The sequence below is a fragment of the Leucoraja erinacea genome, unplaced genomic scaffold, assembly GCF_028641065.1.
Source record: "Leucoraja erinacea ecotype New England unplaced genomic scaffold, Leri_hhj_1 Leri_164S, whole genome shotgun sequence".
Classification (NCBI taxonomy): Eukaryota; Metazoa; Chordata; class Chondrichthyes; order Rajiformes; family Rajidae; genus Leucoraja; species Leucoraja erinaceus.
In genome coordinates, this window is record NW_026575946.1 from 25274 (window position 1) to 46452 (window position 21179).

At 48.8% G+C, this 21179-nt stretch overlaps 1 protein-coding gene across 2 annotated transcripts in view; it reads right to left on the reverse strand.

Moving 5' to 3' along the window:
* Nucleotides 1-10556: 10556 nt before the first annotated feature.
* nlgn4xa (neuroligin 4 X-linked a) overlaps nt 10557-21179 on the reverse strand; it is a 193658-nt gene continuing 183035 nt past the window's right edge. For both annotated transcript variants that reach the window (XM_055665954.1, XM_055665953.1), the window contains 2 exons: nt 13416-14205; nt 10557-11508 (listed from right to left, as the gene is read on the reverse strand). In XM_055665954.1, coding sequence (XP_055521929.1) covers nt 10599-11508; nt 13416-14205 — 1700 coding nt within the window. In that variant the 3' untranslated portion in view covers nt 10557-10598. The remainder of the gene's footprint in view (nt 11509-13415; nt 14206-21179) is intronic.

Genomic DNA, 21179 nt, shown 5'->3' on the forward strand with positions numbered 1-21179 from the left:
GAAGCTTGTGTGGACCTGAGATCCTGAGAGCGATGCCGTCTGGAGCTACGCTCCTGGTAGGGCCACCCATGGCGGTAAGGTCGAGGGGGAGGTCTCTGACAAAGAGCCAATCCAACCAAGACCTCAACGGTGGAACAGGCGGAGGACGATGGCTGACCTTAGTGGAGCTAACGTCACAACGGCTGGGAAGGCGGATGAAGGCTGCGGCAGAAAAGGGTCTCCGGTCGTCTTGGACTCCATGCCACTGGATCCTGACCCAGATCTGTCAAGGACCCCACGTGGGGTGGCTGTCTGTGCACCAGTCTCCCCACGTTAAACAAAGTCACGCACAGGCGTCCTCCAACCCTGGAGACACCCATGGCCAGCCATGACCGAAGGGAGCTGGAGAAGAGAGGGATTAGGGCCAAATGCAGGCATGTTAGCGAATGGTATGTTAGCATTCACAGCAAAAGGATTTGAGTATAGGAGCAGGGAGGTTCTACTGCAGTTGTACAGGGTCTTGGTGACACCACACCTGGAGTATTGCGTACAGTTTTGGTCTCCTAATCTGAGGAAAGACCTTCTTGCCATAGAGGGAGTACAGAGAAGGTTCACCAGACTGATTCCTGGGATGCCAGGGCTTTCATATGAAGAAAGACTGGATAGATTCGGCTTGTACTCGCTAGAATTTAGAAGATTGAGGGGGGATCTTATAGAAACTTACAAAATTCTTAAGGGGTTGGACAGGCTAGATGCAGGAAGATTGTTCCCGATGATGGGGAAGTCCAGGACAAGGGGTCACAGTTTAAGGATAAGGGGGAAATCTTTTAGGACCGAGATGAAAAAAACGTTTTTCACAGAGAGAGTGGTGAATCTGTGGAATTCTCTGCCACAAGAGGTAGTTGAGGCCAGTTCATTGGCTATATTTAAGAGGGAGTTAGATGTGGCCCTTGTGGCTAAAGGGATCATGGGGTATGGAGAGAAGGCAGGTACAGGATACTGAGTTGGATGATCAGGCATAATCATATTGAATGACGGTGCAGGCTCGAAGGGCCGAATGGCCTACTCCTGCACCTATTTCCTATGTTTCTATGTTTCTAAGTGGAAAGGGCTTAGATGGTGAAATCTTGGTTGGCTTAAATTAGTTGGGCTGAAGACCCTGTTTCCGTGACTCAGTGATAATGTAAATGCTTCGTTCAGTATACAGACACAGCCTGGAAACAGGCCCTTCAGCCCACCGAGCCCGTGTTGACCAGCAATCGCCCATTCACACACACACTGGGGACAGTATGTTTGAATTCCACACTAATTTGAGGAAGGACATTCCTGCTATTGAGGGAGTGCAGTGTAGGTTTACAAGGTTAATTCCCGGGATGGCGGGACCGTCATATGCTGAGAGAATGGAGTGGCTGGGCTTGTACGGGGAGCCGTTGGTGAGAGGAGGAGTTACCTGGGCGGTGAGTTAAAAATCGAGCGCGGGGCTTGCATTCACAGAGGCCCGGGGAACCGTTGGTGAGAGGAGGGACCCAATCTGCAGAGTTCCATCACACTTCCAGAGAAGAGGTCTGGTGGAAGCCTCTGACTGGTGGAAGACTAGAGGAAGCAGCTGATCGGGTGCAACCCCAGGTTTGCATTTCTGCTTTCAGGTTAAGGGATCAGTTAGTTAAGGGATCAGTGAGTTAAGGGATCAGTTGAGTTAAGGGATCAGTTAGTTAAGGGTTCAGTGAGTTAAGGGTTCAGTTAGTTAAGGGTTCAGTTAGTTAAGGGTTCAGTTAGTTAAGGGTTCAGTTAGTTAAGGGATCAGTGAGTTGAGGGTTCAGTTAGTTGAGGGATCAGTGAGTTGAGGGTTCAGTTAGTTAAGGGTTCAGTTAGTTAAGGGTTCAGTTAGTTAAGGGTTCAGTTAGTTAAGGGTTCAGTTAGTTAAGGGTTCAGTTAGTTAAGGGTTCAGTTAGTTAAGGGTTCAGTTAGTTAAGGGATCAGTTAGTTAAGGGTTCAGTGAGTTAAGGGTTCAGTTAGTTAAGGGTTCAGTTAGTTAAGGGATCAGTTAGTTAAAGGGTTCAGTTAGTTAAGGGATCAGTGAGTTAAGGGATCAGTGAGTTAAGGGATCAGTGAGTTAAGAGATCAGTGAGTTAAGGGATCAGTGAGTTAAGGGATCAGTGAGTTAAGGGGTCAGTGAGTTAAGGGATCAGTTAGTTAAGGGGTCAGTGAGTTAAGGGGTCAGTGAGTTAAGGGGTCAGTGAGTTAAGGGATCAGTTAGTTAAGGGTTCAGTGAGTTGAGGGTTCAGTTAGTTAAGGGTTCAATGAGTTAAGGGTTTAGTTGAGTTAAGGGATCAGTTAAGGGATCAGTTAAGGGATCAGTGAGTTAAGGGATCAGTTTAGTTAAGGGATAAGGGTAGTTAAGGGATCAGTTAGTTAAGGGATCAGTTAGTTAAGGGATCAGTGAGTTAAGGGATCAGTGAGTTAAGGGTTCAGTGAGTTAAGGGATCAGTTAGTTAAGGGTTCAGTGAGTTAAGGGTACAGTATTTATTAGTAAAGGTACAGTTTAAAGGATAAAGATTTTTATAGTGTGAGGGAGTTGATTAATTTGGGAGTAAGATATGTCAGTGGCGATTGGCCCCGTGGTTTGCTCAGCCTGCAACATGTGGGAGATCAGGGATATGGTCAGTGTCCCTGGTGACTACGTCCAGCAGCAGCTCCTGGCAGACCGCGTTGAACGATTGGAACTGCGGCTGGATTCATACTGGAACATCCACGACGCTGAGAAAGTCGTGGACAGCACGTACAGCGAGTTGGTCACACCGCAGGTAAAAGGTAAGAGGACAGAAAGGGAACGGGTGGCCAATAGTCAGCAAAGCAGTAGGCAGGTAGTGCAGGAGTCCCCTGCGTTCATCTCCCTCCTAAACAGGTATACCATTTTGGATACTGTTGGGGGAGATTGCTCATCAGGGGAATGCAGCAGCAGCCAAGTTCATGGCACCATGGGTGGCTCTGCGGCACATGAGGGGGGGGAAAAGAGTGGAAGGGCAATAGTAATAGGGGATTCAATTGTCAGGGGAATAGATAGGCGTTACTGCGGCCGCAAACGAGACTCCAGGATGGTATGTTGCCTCCCTGGTGCAAGGGTCAGGGATGTCACTGAACGGCTGCAGAACATTCTGGAGGGGGAGGGTGAACAGCCAGTTGTCGTGGTGCATATTGGCACCAACGATATAGGTAAAAAAAGGGATGAGGTCCTAAAGGATGAATTTAGGGAGCTAGGAGATAAGCTTAAAAGTAGGACCTCAAAGGTAATAATCTCTGGATTACTACCAGTGCCACGGGCCAGTCAGAGTAGAAATAGGAGGATATTGCAGATGAATATGTGGCTTGAAAAATGGTGCAAGGGGGAGGGATTCAAATTTTTAGGGCATTGGAATCAGTTCTGAGGAGGTGGGACCAGTACAAACAGGACGGTCTGCACCTGGGCTGGAATGGAACCAATGTCCTTGGGGGAGTGTTTGCTAGTGCTGTCGGGGAGGATTTAAGCTAATGTGGCAGGGGGATGGGTACAAGAGCAGAGAGGCAGGGGGGTGTAAAATGAGGGTAGAAGAAATAGGTAGCAAGGTGAAAAGTAAAAGTGGCAGGCAGACAAAACCAGGGCAAAAATCAAAAAGGGCCACTTTTCAACATAATTGTGTAAGGGGTAAGAGTGTTGTAAAAACAAGCCTGAAGGCTTTGTGTCTCAATGCAAGGAGCATTCGTAATAAGGTGGATGAGTTGAATGTGTAGATAGCTATTAATGACTATGATATAGTTGGGATCATGGAGACATGGCTCCAGGGTGACCATGGCTGGGAGCTGAACATCCAGGGATATTCAATATTCAGGAGGGATAGACAGAAAGGAAAAGGAGGTGGGGTAGCGTTGCTGGTTAGAGAGGAGATTAACGCAATGGAAAGGAAGGACATTAGTTTGGAGGATGTGGAATCGGTATGGGTAGAGCTGCGAAACACTAAGGGGCAGAAAACGCTGGTGGGTGTTGTGTACAGGCCACCTAACAGTAGTAGTGAAGTTGGAGATGGTATCAAACAGGAAATTAGAAATGCGTGCGACAAAGGCAAAGCAGTTATAATGGGCGACTTCAATCTACATATAGATTGGGTGAATCAAATTGGCAGGTGTGCTGAGGAAGAGGATTTCTTGGAATGTATACGGGATAGTTATCTAAATCAACATGTAGAGGAACCAACGAGAGAGCAGGCTATTCTAGACTGGGTATTGAGTAATGAGGAAGGGTTAGTTAGCAATCTTGTTGTGCGTGGCCCCTTGGGCAAGAGTGACCATAATATGGTTGAGTTCTTCATTAGGATGGAGAGTGACATTGTTAATTCAGAAACAATGGTTCTGAACTTAAAGAAAGGTGACTTTGAGGGTATGAGGCGTGAATTGGCCAAGATAGACTGGCAAATGATTCTTAAATGGTTGACGGTGGATATGCAATGGAAGGCATTTAAAGACTGCATGGATGAACTACAACAATTGAATGGGGAGAACGTACAAACTCCGTACAGACAGCATCCGTAGTCAGGATGAACCCGGGTCTCTGGCGCTGTGAAGGGCCTGTCCCACTTGCACGACCTAATTCACGACCTTTTTTGCTCGTGGACATTTGTCATCAGGCTAGAGAAACGCCCCGACCCACTTGATGCCACGAGTACCTACGACTAGCATCACGACCTACCTACGACCACCTCCTACGACCTCGTGACGTCCATGCTGCGAGTACGAGACAAGGGCAAAGTCGGCAGAGGTCGTGAATTAGGTCATGAAAGTGGGACAGAGGCTTTAGGCAACAACTCTAACGCAACACCAACGAACCGCCCCCTTAAAGTCTGCGTTTTAAATAAACATAGACCACAGGATGAAGGATGTTCAAATGCTCTAGAACCTTCCGGATCTACAAGTTAACTTCCTGAGAAGATTACGGAGAGTTGGTATGTCGAGGAGGACTCTCTCTAACTTGTACAGGTGCACAGTAGTGAGCATGAGTGCTGGAGAAACTCAGCGGGTGCAGCAGCATCTATGGAGCGAAGGAAATAGGCAACGTTTCGGGCCGAAATTCAAAGGAAATAGGTAACGTTTCGGGCCGAAACCCGGAAGGGTTTCGGGACGAAACGTTGCCTATTTCCTTCGCTCCATAGATGCTGCTGCGCCCGCTGAGTTTCTCCAGCACTTTTGTCTACCTGCGATTTTCCAGCACCTGCAGTTCCTTCTTAAACACAGTAGAGAGCATGCTGACCGGTTGCATCGTGGCTTGGTTCGGCAACTTGAGCGCCCTGGAGAGGAAAAGACTACAAAAAGTAGTAAACACTGCCCAGTCCATCATCGGCTCTGACCTTCCTTCCATCGAGGGGATTTATCGCAGTCGCTGCCTCAAAAAGGCTGGCAGTATCTTCAAGGACCCACACCATCCTGGCCACACACTCATCTCCCCGCTACCTTCAGGTAGAAAGTTCAGGAGCCTGAAGACTGCAATGTCCAGGTTCAGGAATAGCTCCTTCCCCACAGCCATCAGGCTATTAAACCTGGCTCGGACAAAACTCTGAACATTAATAGCCCATAATCTGTTATCAGTTTATTTATTGATGTGTGTATATGCTTATACAATGGTATATGGACACACTGATCTGTTCTGTAGTCAATGCCTACTATATTCTAAGGTAGACAAAAATGCTGGAGAAACTCAGCGGGTGCAGCAGCATCTATGGAGCGAATAGATAACCTTCCGGGTTTCGGCCTGAAACGTTACCTATTTCCTTTGAGTTTCGGCCCAAAACGTTGCCTATTTCCTCTGAGTTTCGGCCCGAAACGTTGTTGCCTATTTCCTTTGAGTTTCGTCCCGAAATGTCGCCTATTTCCTTCGCTCCATAGATGCTGCTGCACCCACTGAGTTTCTCCAGCATTTGTGTGTACCTTCGATCTTCCAGCATCTGCAGTTCCTTCTTGCCTACTATGTTCTGTTGTGCTGAAGCAAAGCAAGAATTTCATTGTCCTATCAGGGACACATGACAATAGAAACATAGAAATTAGGTGCAGGAGTAGGCCATTCGGCCCTTCGAGCCTGCACCGCCATTCAATATGATCATGGCTGATCATCCAACTCAGTATCCCGTACCTGCCTTCTCTCCATACCCTCTGATCCCCTTAGCCACAAGGGCCACATCTATCTCCCTCTTAAATATAGACAATGAACTGGCCTCGACTACCCTCTGCGGCAGAGAGTTCCAGAGATTCACCACTCTCTGTGTGAAAAAAGTTCTTCTCGTCTCGGTTTTAAAGGATTTCCCCCTTATCTTAAGCTGTGACCCCTTGTCCTGGACTTCCCCAACATCGGGAACAATCTTCCTGCATCTAGCCTGTCCAACCCCTTAAGAATTTTGTAAGTTTCTATAAGATCCCCTCTCAATCTCCTAAATTCTAGAGAGTATAAACCAAGTCTACCCAGTCTTTCTTCATAAGACGGTCCTGACATCCCAGGAATCAGTCTGGTGAACCTTCTCTGCACTCCCTCTATGGCAATAATGTCCTTCCTCAGATTTGGAGACCAAAACTGTACGCAATGCTCCAGGTGTGGTCTCACCAAGACCCTGTACAACTGCAGTAGAACCTCCCTGCTCCTATACTCAAATCCTTTTGCTATGAAAGCCAACATACCATTCGCTTTCTTCACTGCCTGCTGCACCTGCATGTCTACTTTCAATGACTGGTGTACCATGACACCCAGGTCTCGCTGCATCTCCCCTTTTCCTAGTCGGCCACCATTTAGATAATAGTCTGCTTTCCTGTTTTTGACACCAAAATGGATAACCTCAAGAGGTTATAAACTCTCTTGAATCTTGAAAGGTGATAAAACTGTTGCCTCCGGTGTAAAATGGCTGCCAGTGGCCTGACGAGATCTAACAAAAGTGAAATAAATTAGAAAATAGTGTGATTGGTTTATTTTAAAAAAGCTGCTGAAAATTTTATACATATACATGTCCAGCCAAAAGATCATCATCTATTATCACTTAAGGCAAAAGAAAGATAATGCAAACAATAATGAAACAAAAAACATGTACATCGGTATACTACATTTAAAGATCCTCCTGCTTCTCATATGCTTAGGACAGGATGTGTGGGATAGTATTGCCACACGTTACCAAGATTCAAATGAAAGTCGAGTATTTGTATTCATATAGTGCCTTTTCGGCAAGTCTTGTGATCCCATGAAGTTTCAATTTTCAGTCTGGTGTGTGTTAGGTCATAATAGGAATAGAATTAGGCCATTCGGCCCATCGAGTCTACTCCGCCATTCAATCATGGCTGATCTGTCTCTCCCTCCTAACCCCCCCATTCTCCCGCCTTCTCCCCCATAATCCCTGATACCCGCACTAATCAAGAATCTGTCCAGGTTCACAGGTTATAGTAGAATTAGGCCATTCGGCCCATCGAGTCCACTCCGCCATTCTCATGGCTGATCTCTGCCTCCTAATCCCATTTTCCTGCCTTCTCCACATCACCCTTGACACCCGCCCTAATCAAGAATTTGTCCATCTCTGCCTTAAAAATGTCCATTGACGAGGCCTCCACAGCCCTCTGTGGCAAAGAATTCCACAGATTCACCGCCCTCACCATTCCTCCTCATCTCCTTCCTAAAAGAACGTCTGGTCCTCAGCCTCCTGAACTCCAGTGAGTACAGGCCCAGTGCCGACAAACGCTCATCATATGTTAACCCACTCATTCCTGGGATCGTTCTTGTAAACCGCCTTTGGACCCTCTCCAGAGCCGGCACATCTTTCCTCAGACATGATGCCCAAAATACTTCACAATACTCTAAATGCGGCTTTGGTTCTCCCTTGACTGGGTGTAAATACTGGGTGCATCACAGTATGGTATGGCAACTGCACTGTCTCCGACCGGAAGGCATTGCAGAGGGTGGTGAAAATTGCCCAACGCATCACCGGTTCCTCGCTCCCCTCCATTGAGTCTGTCCAAAGCAAGCGCTGTCTGCGGAGGGCGCTCAGCATCGCCAAGGACTGCTCTCACCCCAACCATGGACTGTTTACCCTCCTACCATCCGGGAGGCACTACAGGTCTCTCCGTTGCCGAACCAGCAGGTCGAGAAACAGCTTCTTTCCGGCGGCTGTCACTCTACTCAACAACGTACCTCGGTGACTGCCAATCACCACCCCCCCCCGGACACTTATTATTATTTATTCAAATCGTTTGCTATGTCGCTCTTCCAGGGAGGTGCTAAATGCATTTCGTTGTCTCTGTACTGTACACTGACAATGACAATTAAAATTGAATCTGAATCTGAATCTGAATCTAAATCCTGAAACTCAGTAGCCAACAATGCTATGGGAATATCTTGCTCAGAAGAACAGCCATGGTTCAGGAAGTTGACGAACCATCACCTTCTCAAGAGTTACGACATAAATTCTGGGCAACGCCGACATCCTGAAATAAATACCAAAATCCAAGCCGTGGAGATTCCTTCCTCCAGCTTCACATTTCACGCCACTTCTGGCCTGATCCCACACATTTTGACTTTCCATCTCTGACCTTTGTCCAGCCGCCTTCCAATCAAACCCCCCTCCCTTGACTCGCCAGACCTTGTCATGTTCATAAGTGATAGGAGCAGGATAGGCCATTCGGCCCATCAAGTCTACTCCGCCATTCAATCGTGGCTGATCTATCTCTCCCTCCCAACCCCATTCTCCTGCCCTCTCCCCATAACCCCTGACACCCGTACTAATCAAGGATCTATCAATCTCTGCCTTAAATATATCCAGTCTTAGCCTCCACAGCCTTCTGTGGCAAAGAATTCCACAGATACACCACTCTCTGACTATAGAAATTCCTCCTCATCTCCTTCTGAAAGGAACATCCTTTAAGTCTGAGGCTGTGACCTCTGGTCCTCGATTCTCCCATTAGTGGAAACATCCTCCCCACATGCACTCTATCAAAGCCTTTGACTACTCGGTAAGTTTCAATGAGGTGTCCTCTCATCCTTCTAAAACTCCAGCGAGTACAGGCCCAGTGCCGACAAACGCTCATCATATGTTGACCATTCAATCAATGGCTGATCTATCTCTCCCTCCCAATCTTACTTGTCCTGCCCCCCCCCCCCCCCACCCCCACCTCTCTTTCCGCTTTCTCCTCCCCCCCCCCCCCCTCCCCTTCCCCGTTTCTCACACCCCCTACCGATACCAATACCCGGAGGGAGAGCGGGGGCGGGAGGGGGAAGGGGAAACGTGGAGGGGAGAGAGAGAGTAAGAGAGAGGGAGAGGGGGAGAGGGAGGGTGAGGGGGGGAGGGGAAGAGGGAGCAAGAGAGAGAGAGAGAGATTGAGAGAAAGGGGGGGCAGGGAGGGGGAGGGGCAAGGGAAAGGTGGAGAGAGGGAGAGGGAGAGAGAGAGAGAAGAAAACTGATTTGACTGTTTTTAATAACCATGTTGGTGCTCACTTTAATCCCCCACCCCATAAAAGCTCTTGGGCAACTTCACAACCCCACTACACTTTGCCTGCTACTCCTCCACTAACGTACCAAAAGGAAATAATGGATTCACAACTGCTTTAGCTACGATACTTAAACATGCACCTAACAGAATCTAAAACAGAGATAGGCTTAAGATACATAGAAGAAAAGTTTTGGCCATTAAGCTTTAAGCAGGCACCAATGTCTTCTACAGAGGTTGATGCTACCAATTCTCAAGGCTTAAAACTACCGTATAATCCAAGTAAAGTAACTGGCGCAAATGAAGATGAATTACCTTATGCGTGTACATAAAGAATAGATTATAAAGCACAAGCCTTCTAAAAGCCGATTCTTTTAAAACTGAAAAAGAACAGTAAAAGGCTTTTTCTCTTTTTTTTCTCCCCCCCCCCCCCCCCCCCTCCCACCCACCCACCCACTACTATTTACAGTTGTTTACAAAGTTTCATAAATACAGTTCGGTTCAGAAGGAGCGAAGTCGGCTTGGATTTGGCACGGGCGAGAAGCTCTGGGGCGACGCGCCGCCGTCTCTGAACGCGGCCGGCGGCGTTTCCCTCCCCGCTGGAGACGAACCCGTCCACGCGTGGTCCCTTTGCGTCGGAACGAGAGACGACCTTGGCTGAACCGCACGGCTGGCGTTGCCCGCTGCCGCCGCCCACTGCTGCCCGTTCAAATGGTCCTGAAGAGTCTGCGGTCCATAAGCAACGAGTTATCCGACGCTCCAGCTGATACAGTGGTTTAGTTGCATTTTTTGATTCTTTTTTTTATTGTCCACCCCGTTTTCAAATGTCCGTGGTTTTTTACAAAAGGCGCTCGACGCTCCTGCTCATCGTAGGTGATCTGCGACACCCCCCCGGATCACTCAACATGTTGGGGGGGGGAGAGGGGACAGGGATTTATATCAGCCCCCCCACCACCTCCTCTCTTCTCCCTGCACTAAATAAAAAAGAACGGTGGCTGGGCGATAGTTGTCTGTAGGATCCTTCATGGTAAAGTCGTTTGCAAGGTAAAAGTGACCTCTCTAGGCAACACATGTGTGTGTGTGTGTGTGGGGGGGGGGGGGTGTGGGAAGGGGAGGGAGGGGGATGCCTCTGGCCCGATGGGCTATACCCTAGTGGTGGAGTGTGCGTGGGGCAGGTTTGTACTGTTCTGGCCCCCGGTGAAGGTGTTGAAGGTGTGCAGGGGCTGCATGGAGGCCAGGGTGTTTGGGATCATGGTGATGGTGTTGGGGGTCATGAGGGGGATGTCGTCTGGTGACCGGCGCAGGGTCAGGGTGTAGTCGGGCGGGCAGGTCAGCCTCATGGTGTCGTGCGTCTGCATGGGCTCGCAGTCATGCCCCCCGTGGTCCACCGCCTGCTGTTGCAGCTGCTGCTGCTTCATCTGCAGCGACATGATCTCCTCGCTCTGCAGGTGGGCCAGGTCATTGGCCGTGCCCCCCATCCCCATCCCCATCCCCCCTCCCCCCCGCGGGGGGCTCTGCCGCCGGTGGGTCTCGTGCCGCCGCTTGTCCTTCTTGTAGTAGAGGGCGGCGAAGGCCAGGATGTTGAGGAAGAGCAGCGAGGCGCCCACCGCGATGGTCACGCTCAGCTCGGTCGAGTAGTCGCGCTTGTCCTCGATCAGCACGGTCGTCTCCTCGCCGCCGCCCGACTTGTGCGTCTCTTTGGTCTGCTTGGGGTCGTGGGACGGCGTGGCCGGCGGGCGCTTGGTGGTGGACGACCACAGCTTGCCCGACACGTGCTTGGTCATGTACGGGAAGGGCGTGGAGTCCGTCTGGGGCACCTTGGTGGTGGTGGACACGTACTGGAAGATCTCGTTCAGGTTGTGCAGGTGGGGCACCAGTTCCAACCAGAAGGCCACCTTGGTAGCTCGGTAATGTTCGCGCACCCTGGGCTTCAGGCCAATGTGCAGGTACAGCTGGTCCTTGGGGTTGTACTTTGACCAGGCTACCTCCTCAAACCGGTTGGGCTTGGTGTGGATGAACTTTGTGTCTTGCGGCACAGGTTGGTTGGGATCCCTGAGGAACGAGGAAACACGAGAGTCAAGTCAAGTCAAGTCACATTTATTTCTATAGCACATTTAAAAAACAAATCTCGTTGGCCAAAGTGCTTTACATTTGTTATAAGAATAGTATAAACAAACAAAGAATAGTATAAACAAACAAACTACATACATACATACATATAGCCCTCGCTCTGTGGACGTCAGGAAAGGCCTGGGAGCAGTGGCGTAGGGTGGGTTTTGCGCGCCCGGGGCAGTTTAAAATATCGCGCCTCCTCATTAGCGGTTTTTTGTCTCTTCCTTTGGGGGATGCGACTTCTTCTGTCGTATCCCCCGTCTCCGCCTGCGCTGAGGCCTAATGGCGGCTTCGGAGCTGGGGCAGCAGTAGCGGCGAGCAGAACTCGGAGCAGGGCAGCGGCAACGGCGGCTTTGACAGCGGCGGCCTGGCCTCGGAGCTGGGGCGGCGGCGACCAGAACTCGGAGCTGGGGCACGTTCCGGCAGCAGCGGCCACTCGACCCGACCACGGGCCCAGTGGACAACAGCGGCGGCTGGGACAGTGGCAGTGGCCTCGGCGCAGAGATCGCTGGTTGGTTAAAATTGTTGGATACATTTTTAGGGGCGCAAAAAAATTGTTAGATAAAAAGAATTATAAAATGGCAAAAATATTTACATTTTATTACAATAATTCAGGGGAAGGCTGCTAAAGAGGTGCAGCGTGCCTTTAGAACAAATTGTTTTGCCATTTTATTAAAAAAATGTATCCAACTTTTTTTTGCGCCCCTAAAAATTTAGCGCCTTGGGCAACCGCCCCTCTGGCCCCCCCCCATGCTACGTCACTGCCTGGGAGTATAGATACGTTTTTAGTCTCGACTTAAAGGAGTCGATGGAGGGGGCAGTTCTGATGGGAAGAGGGATGTTGGTCCACAGTCTAGGAGCTGCAACCGCAAAGGTGCCACACCACCTAAACTTATACCTAGACCGCGGGATAGTCAGCAACCCCTAGTCGGCCGATCTGAGGGACCTGGAGGTGGTGTGGTGGGTGAGCAGACTTTTAATGTAGGAGGGGGCAAGCCCTTTAAGGGCTTTGTAAACATAGAGAAGGATCTTGTAGTTTATTCGAAACGGCACAGGGAGCCAGTGGAGAGAGGCCAGGATCGGGGCGATGTGGTCCCTTTTTCGGGTGCCCGTCAGGAGTGTCGCTGCGGCGTTTTGGACCAGTTGCAGGCGGGACAGGGAAGATTGGCTGATGCCAGTGTAAAGGGAGTGGGTTAACAGCAAGATACAACACTGACAACCCTACATCAGTCTGAAGAAGGGTCTCGGCCCCAAACGTTGCCTATTCAGTTTGAAAGGCAACGTACTTCTTTATAGATAGATATAAAATGGTGGAGTTGTGATGCTGCCCGTCCTGCTGAGTTGTTACAGCATTTTGTGTCCATCTTTGTTGTATCTGCAGTTCCAGCATCTGCAGTTCCTTCCGACTCATTTCATTATAGCTTACATCATTGGTTTTTACATTTCATCCGACTCGAAACTTGACAACGTTTTTAATAAAAGTAGCGAGAGGGCTATAGACGATAGACAATAGGTGCAGGAGTAGGCCATTCGGCCCTTCGAGCCAGCACCGCCATTCATTATAATCATGGCTGATCATCTACAATCAGTACCCCGTTCCTGCCTTCTCCCCATATCCCCTGACTCCGTTATCTTTAAGAGCCCTATCTAGCTCTGTCTTGAAAGTATCCAGAGAACCGGCCTCCACCACGAGAAGGCAGGAACGGGGTACTGATTGGGGATGATCAGCCATGATCACATTGAATGGCGGTGCTGGCTCGAAGGGCCGAATGGCCTACTCCTGCGCCTATTGTCTATTGTCTATTGCCTATTGTCTATTGTCTATTGTCTATTGTCTATTGACTCACCCGGTCTTGGCGAAGTTGGTCCAGTAGGTCATGACCACCGCGCTGAGCATCACGTCGTTCTTGGAGAAGTTGCAGGGGAAGAGCTCGGTGGGGCCGATCATGGGTACGCCAAAGACGTAGGGGACCTCGTCTCCGTGGGCGGCGTCGGACCAGCCGGGCTTCATGTCGCTCTGGCAGTGGTGGTAGAAGGCGTAGAAGTAGGTGGGCGAGCCGTACTGGGCGTGGAGGTCGGCCGTGGCCACCGCCGGCGCCACCCACTGGTGGTCGGTGAAGAGGGCCACCAGCGTCTTGCGCCGGGTCTCCGGGTTCTCCTTGTCCGCCCAGTCGGTGTACATGAACTTGATGGTCTCCCGCAGCGTGTCCTTCCCCTCCGGGTAGCCGTAGAGGTTGTCCACAAAGTTGGAGACGGCAAAGTCGAAGTCGCTGGCGGAGATACCGTCCTCGTTGTCCACCATGTTCTCCACGAACTTCAGCCCCTCGCCCTGGTTGACCCCCAGCATGATGTCGTAGTTGAGGAACTCGCCCTGCTCCATCAGGATCTGCGGGTCGTCCGGGATGACATCGCCGTCGATGACCGGCCCGAAGGCGATGTGGTAGCGGGCGGGCATGATGTCCTGCTCAATCAGCTCCTTGTACGTCTTCATCCTCAGGCACTCCACCAGGTCGATGGTGTCCAACATGCTGCAGCCAACCTTCTCCGCCAACAACCGGGTGTACTTGGCCGGCTGGTAGTTCACCGCCCAGCTGGACAACGCCGTTCCGCTCTGGATGATGGCCTTCTGGAAGAGACCTGGTGGTTGAAGGAGAGGTTGCGTTACAGTCTACAAAGTCTACAAAGGACATTTATTATCACATACACCAAATGGTGTGGTGACATTTGGCTTGCCAATGCAGCCCGCGAATAAAAAAAATACACAACATTAAAGAATTTAACAATAAACATAAAAACATCCCCCCACAATGGGAACCAAGGCAGCAAAGTCCAGTCTAGTTTAGAAGCGAGGATGTACTTCCTGCGGCAGCTGAGGAAGCACAATCTGCCACAGTCGATGATGGTCCAATTCTATACGGCCATCCTAGAGTCTGTCCTCACCTTCTCCATCATGGTCTGGTTTGGCTCAGCCACCAAGCACGACACCTGGAGGCTGCAGCGAATCGTCCGATCAGCAGAGAAGGTTATTGGCTGCAACCTTCCCTCCATTGATGAACTGTACACTGCAAGGGCCAGGAAGCGAGCGGGCAAGATCATCTCTGACCCCTCTCACCCTGGCCACAAACTCTTTGAATCACTTCCCTCTGGAAGGCGACTCCGGGCTGTCAAAGCTGCCACAGCCAGACATAAAAACAGTTTTTATCCACGAGTAGTTGCTCTACTCAACAGCCAAAAATCTGTAGCCTCCCTTTGATCTGGTATTTTGTTGGTTCACATGCTTGATCAATGGTGTTTTATCATTAATGTTTTATTATTATTAATGTTTAGTGTTTACTGAGTCATTGGTAACTGTCACTGTATGTCATGTTGTTACTTGTGGCCGGAGCACCAAGGCAAATTCCTTGTATGTGAATACTTGGCCAATAAACTTACTTACTTTTACTTACTTACTTAGGTAGACAAAAATGCTGGAGAAACTCAGCGGGCGCAGCAGCACCTATGGAGCGAAGGAAATGGCGGTGCTGGCTCGAAGGGCCCAATGGCCTCCTCCTACACCTAGTTTCTATGTTTCTATGAAATAGGCAACGTTTCAGGCCGAAACCCAAAGGGTTTCGGCCCGAAACGTTGCCTATTTCCTTCGCTCAATAGATGCTGCTGCACCCGCTGAGTTTCTCCAGCATTTTTGTCTACCTTCGATCTTCCAGCATCTGCAGTTCCTTCTTAAATACTGACTTACTTACTTCATCTCGTTTATCCTTTACTTTATTTCAAAGACGTTTCCTTAATTATGGCCTGATAATGGCAAAAAAAACAATACTCAAATTTTGGAAACACACATCTGTCCCTACTGTTAAGATGTGAATTACAAACATGTCCGAGACGCTACATCTTGAAAATATGAGACTTGTCTTGGCAGAAAAAACAGAGCATTGTTCAAAGACATGGACACCATTCATTGGGGAGACTAAGCGTAGGTTGGGCGATCGTTTCGCCGAACACCTCCGCTCAATCCGCAATAACCAACCTGACCTCCCGGTGGCTCAGCACTTCAACTCCCCCTCCCATTCCCAATCCGACCTCTCTGTCCTGGGTCTCCTCCATTGCCAGAGTGAGCAACAGCGGAAATTGGAGGAACAGCACCTCATATTCCGCCTGGGTTGCTTGCGTCCGGATGGCATGAACGTTGAATTCTCCCAGTTTTGCTAGCCCTTGCTCTCTCCTCCCCTTCCTTAACCCTCGAGCTGTCTCCTCCCACCCTCCCATCCACTCCTCCTCCTCCCTATTTCCTTCCTTCCATCCAGCCCCCCCCCCCTCCCCACCCCCCATCAGTCTGAAGAAGGGTTTCGGCCCGAAACGTCGCCTATTTCCTTCACTCCATAGATGCTGCTGCACCCGCTGAGTTTCTCCAGCAATTTTGTGTACCTTCGATCTTCCAGCATCTGCAGTTCCTTCTTGGACACCATTCATTGATTCATTACAAGGATAGCATGGTGCAACACAACTTTGGAATTAAATCTAATTATGGGTTGGGTGAGGGTGGGTGGGGAGGGATGCGGGACAGGTATATCACCACTTTTTCATTTCTTTCTCTTTTTGTCTTTTTATTTATTTATTTTTTTTCTATTCCTTTCTTCTTATGTGAAGCCGACAGTTTTGAACCTGGGTTTTAAGATGGACAGTGATTTTAAATTGAATCATCAAATAGGCGCAGTGGTTAAGTCCAGCTTCTTTCACCTAAGGAAGCTGGCAAAGGTGAAGCCCATTCTCGAGCGGCAGCATTTTGAAACAGTAATCCATGCCTTTATCACGTCTAGGCTGGATTACTGCAACGCACTCTATTTTGGAGTTGCTCGATCTTCCCTGGCTCGTCTCCAGTTGGTTCAGAATGCTGCCGCTCGCCTTTTAACTGGAACTCGAAAGAGGGAGCACATAACGCCAATTCTGGCCTCCCTCCACTGGCTCCCGGTGCACTTTCGAGTTCATTTTAAGACTCTTTTATTTGTTTTTAAATCTTTAAATGGCCTCGCCCCGCCTTACCTCTCTGAGCTGCTTCATCCATACGCTCCTGCCCGGTGCCTCAGGTCAGCTGATCAGCTGCTCCTGGAGGTACTGAGGTCTAAGCGGAAGCTCAGAGGGGATAGAGCCTTCTCTGTTGCTGCTCCGGCACTATGGAACACTCTGCCGTTGCACATCAGACAGGCCCCCTCACTGTCCATCTTCAAAACCAGTATTAAAACCCATTTATATTCCTTGGCTTTTGACCCTGTTTGAGACTTTGCTCCTGTTTTAGTGTTTTTAATGTATTTTTTTTTTTTTAAATTGTTTTTACTCTCTCTTTTAATGTTTTTATTGTCGTGTAATAATTTCTTGTCCATGATTAGTCATGTACAGCACTTTGTTGCAACACTGGTTGTTTTTAAAGTGCTCTATGAATAAAGCTATTATTATTATTATTATTATTATTATTATTATTCTTTCTTTCATTTTGTGGCTACACCACCATTGGTAGTCTAGGGGTTCTACCTTTGTACATCTCACTTTTTTTCTTTCTTGGTTTTTCTTCTTTCTTTACTTCCAACCATAGCTAAAAAGTTGAAATTGAAGCTGGATAATAACTGTATTATTTCATGTGCCGTTGGTTATATTTTTGTACATTTGCTTCTAATAAATTTAAAAAAAAAGTTTATCCTCCCCTTTCGGCTTTCCGCAGAGACCGCTCCCTCCGCAACTCACTGGTCAATTCGTCCCTTCCCATCCAAACCACCCCTTCCCCTGGCACTTTCCCTTCCAACCGCTGAAAATGCTACACGTGTCGCTTCACCTCCCCCCTCGACTCCATTCAAGGACCCAAGCAGTCGTTTCAGGTGCGGCAGAGGTTCACCAGCATCTCCTCCAACCTCATCTATTGCATCCGCTGCTCTTGGTGTCAACTGCTCTACATCGATGAGACCAAGCGCAGGTTTGGCGATCGTTTCGCCCAACACCTCCGCTCGGTCCGCAATAACCAACCTGATCTCCCGGTGGCTCAGTACTTCAACTCCCCCTCCCATTCCGTATCCGACCTTTCGGTCCTGGGCCTCCTCCATGGCCAGAGTGAGTTCCACCGTAAATTGATGGAGCAGCAACCCGGGTCTCCAGTGCTGCATTCGCTGTAAGGCAGCAACTCTACCACTGCACCACCGTGACCACCCGTACAACGATACAGCGTGAAAAAATGCCCTTCGGCCCAACTTGCCCACACCGGCCAACATGTCCCATCTACACAAGTCCCACCTCTTTGCATTTGGCACAAATCCCTAAACTATAATGTTTTATTCTTAATGTTTTAATGTATTATTTTTAATTATATACTGTATGATGTGTCGTTACTTGCGAGAGTGGAGCACCAAGGCAAATTCCTTGTATGTGAACATACTTGGCCAATAAACTTATTCATTCATTCATTCCATGTTATACCTGTCAAAATGTTTCTTAAACATTCAGATAGACGCAAAGAGCTGGAGTGTCGTAGAAACATAGAAACATAGAAAATAGTTGCAGGAGGAGGCCATTCGGCCCTTCGAGCCAGCACTGCCATTCAATATGATCATGGCTGATCATCCAACTCAGTATCCCGTACCTGCCTTCTCTCCATACCCCCTGATCCCCTTAGCCACAAGGCCCACATCTAACTCTCTCTTAAATATAGCCAATGAACTGGCCTCAACTACCCTCTGTGGCAGAGAGTTCCAGAGATTCACCACTCTCCGCATGAAAAAAGTTCTTCTCATCTCGGTTTTAAAGGATTTCCCCTTTATCCTTAAGCTGTGACCCCTTGTCCTGGACTTCCCTAACATCGGGAACAATCTTCCTGCATCTAGCCTGTCCAACCCCTTAAGAATTTTGTAAGTTTCTATAAGATCCCCTCTCAATCTTCTAAATTCTAGAGAGTATAAACCAAGTCTATCCAGTCTTTCTTCATAAGACAGTCCCGACATCCCAGGAATCAGTCTGGTGAACCGCCTCTGCACTCCCTCTATGGCAATAATGTCCTTCCTCAGATTTGGAGACCAAAACTGTACGCAATACTCCAGGTGTGGTCTCACCAAGACCCTGTACAACTGCAGTAGAACCTCTCTGCTCCTATACTCAAATCCTTTTGCAATGAAAGCTAACATACCATTCGCTTTCTTTACTGCCTGTTGCACCTGCATGCCTACCTTCAATGACTGGTGTACCATGACACCCAGGTCTCGCTGCATCTCCCCCTTTCCCAATCGGCCACCATGATGATGGCTGATCATCCCCAATCAATAACCCGTGCCTGCCTTCTCCCCATATCCCTTGAATCCACTAGCCCCTAGAGCTCTATCTAACTCTCTCTTAAATCCATCCAGTGACTTGGCCTCCACTGCCCTCTGTGGCAGGGAATTCCAAAAATTCACAACTCTCTGGGTGAAAAAGTTTTTTCTCACAGTCTTAAATGGCCTCCTCTTTATTCTCGCCCAACATTGGGAACATTTTTCCTGCATCTAGCTGGTCCAGTCGTTTTATAATCTTATATGTTTCTATAAGATGCCCCCTCATCCTTCTAAACTCCAGTGAATACAAGGCTAGTCTTTTCAATCTTTCCTCATATGACAGTCCCGCCATCCCAGCGATCAATCTCGAGAACCTAGTGGTCTCGTGACTTTGTGGGTCAGGCAACATCTCTGGGGTAAAAGGATGGGCGGCGTTTTGGTGAGGTACCCATCCTGAGGTCCTGACCCAAACCGTTTTCCTCCAGAGATGCTGCCTGACCTGCTGAGATACTCCAGCACTCTGTGTCTAGAGGCACAAAATGCCAGAGTAACTCAGCGGGTCAGGCAGCATCTCTGGAGAGAAGGAATAGGTGACGTTTCGGGTCGAGACCCTTCACCCTTTGTGTCTATCTTTGGTGTAAACCAGCATCTGCAGTTCCTTGTTCCTACTAATGGTTGCGTTTGGCCGTAGAACGAACTGTACATGATTTAATTCATTGAAAGATACAGCTTGGAATAGAAACATAGAAACATAGAAATTAGGTGCAGGAGTAGGCCATTCGGCCCTTCGAGCCTGCACCGCCATTCAATATGATCATGGCTGATCATCCAACTCAGTATCCCGTACCTGCCTTCTCTCCATACCCCCTGATCCCCTTCGCCACAAGGGCCACATCTAACTCCCTCTGAAATATAGCCAATGAACTGGCCTCCACTACCCTCTGTGGCAGAGAATTCCAGAGATTCACCACTCTCTGTGTGAAAAAAAGTTCTTTCTCATCTCGGTTTTAAAGGATTTCCCCTTTATCCTTAAGCTGTGACCCCTTGTCCTGGACTTCCCTAACATCGGGAACAATCTTCCTGCATCTAGCCTGTCCAACCCCTTAAGAATTTTGTAAGTTTCTATAAGATCCCCTCTCAATCTTCTAAATTCTAGAGAGTATAAACCAAGTCTATCCAGTCTTTCTTCATAAGACAGTCCTGACATCCCAGGAATCAGTCTGGTGAACCGTCTCTGCACTCCCTCTATGGCAATAATGTCCTTCCTCAGATTTGGAGACCAAAAACTGTACGCAATACTCCAGGTGTGGTCTCACCAAGACCCTGTACAACTGCAGTAGAACCTCCCTGCTCCTATACTCAAATCCTTTTGCAATGAAAGCTAACATACCATTCAGGCCATTCAGCCCCAATGAGGCAGCAGCTGTACCAAGCGCTACTGTGACATTGATAGTATAACCCTTTAAGACTCGAAGTCCGAGGTTGAGGGGAGACTTGATATAATTGCAGATCGCTGGTCAGCACGAACCCGGTGGGCCGAAGGGCCTGTTTTCGCGCTGTAAGTCTGAAGTCTACTTAGCATATCTCTAAAGCTTATAGAGGTGTATAAAATCATGAAAGGAATCGATCGGGTAGATGCACAGAGTCCCTTGCCCAGAGAAGGGGAATCGAGAACCAGAGGACATAAGTTTAAGGTGAGGGGGGAAAGATTTAATAGGAATCTTTTTTCAGGGGTAACTTTTTTTACACAAAGGCTGATAGGTGTATGGAACTAGCTGCCGGACGAGGAATTTGAGGCAGGGACTATCACAACATTTAAGATACGTTTCGACAGGTACATGGATAGGACAGGTTTAGAGGCGCAGCAAGGCAGGTAGATGGGACCAGTGAAGCTGGGGCATGTTGAATATTGAGGGGGGATCTTATAGAAACGTACAAAATTCTTAAGGAGTTGGACAGGCTAGATGCAGGAAGATTGTTCCCGATGTTGGGGAAGTCCAGAACAAGGGGTCACAGGATAAGGATAAGGGGGAAGTCTTTTCGGACTGAGATGAGAAAAACATTTTTCACACAGAGAGTGGTGAATCTGTGGAATTCTCTGCCACAGAAGGTAGTTGAGGCCACAGTTCATTGGCTATATTTAAGAGGGAGTTAGATGTGGCCCTTGTGGCTAAAGGGATCAGGGGGTATGGAGAGAAGGCAGGTACAGGATACTGAGTTGGATGGTCAGCCATGATCACATTGAATGGCGGTGCAGGCTCGAAGGGCCGAATGGCCTACTCCTGCACCTATTTTCTATGTTTCTATGAATGGCGGTGCAGGCTCGAAGGG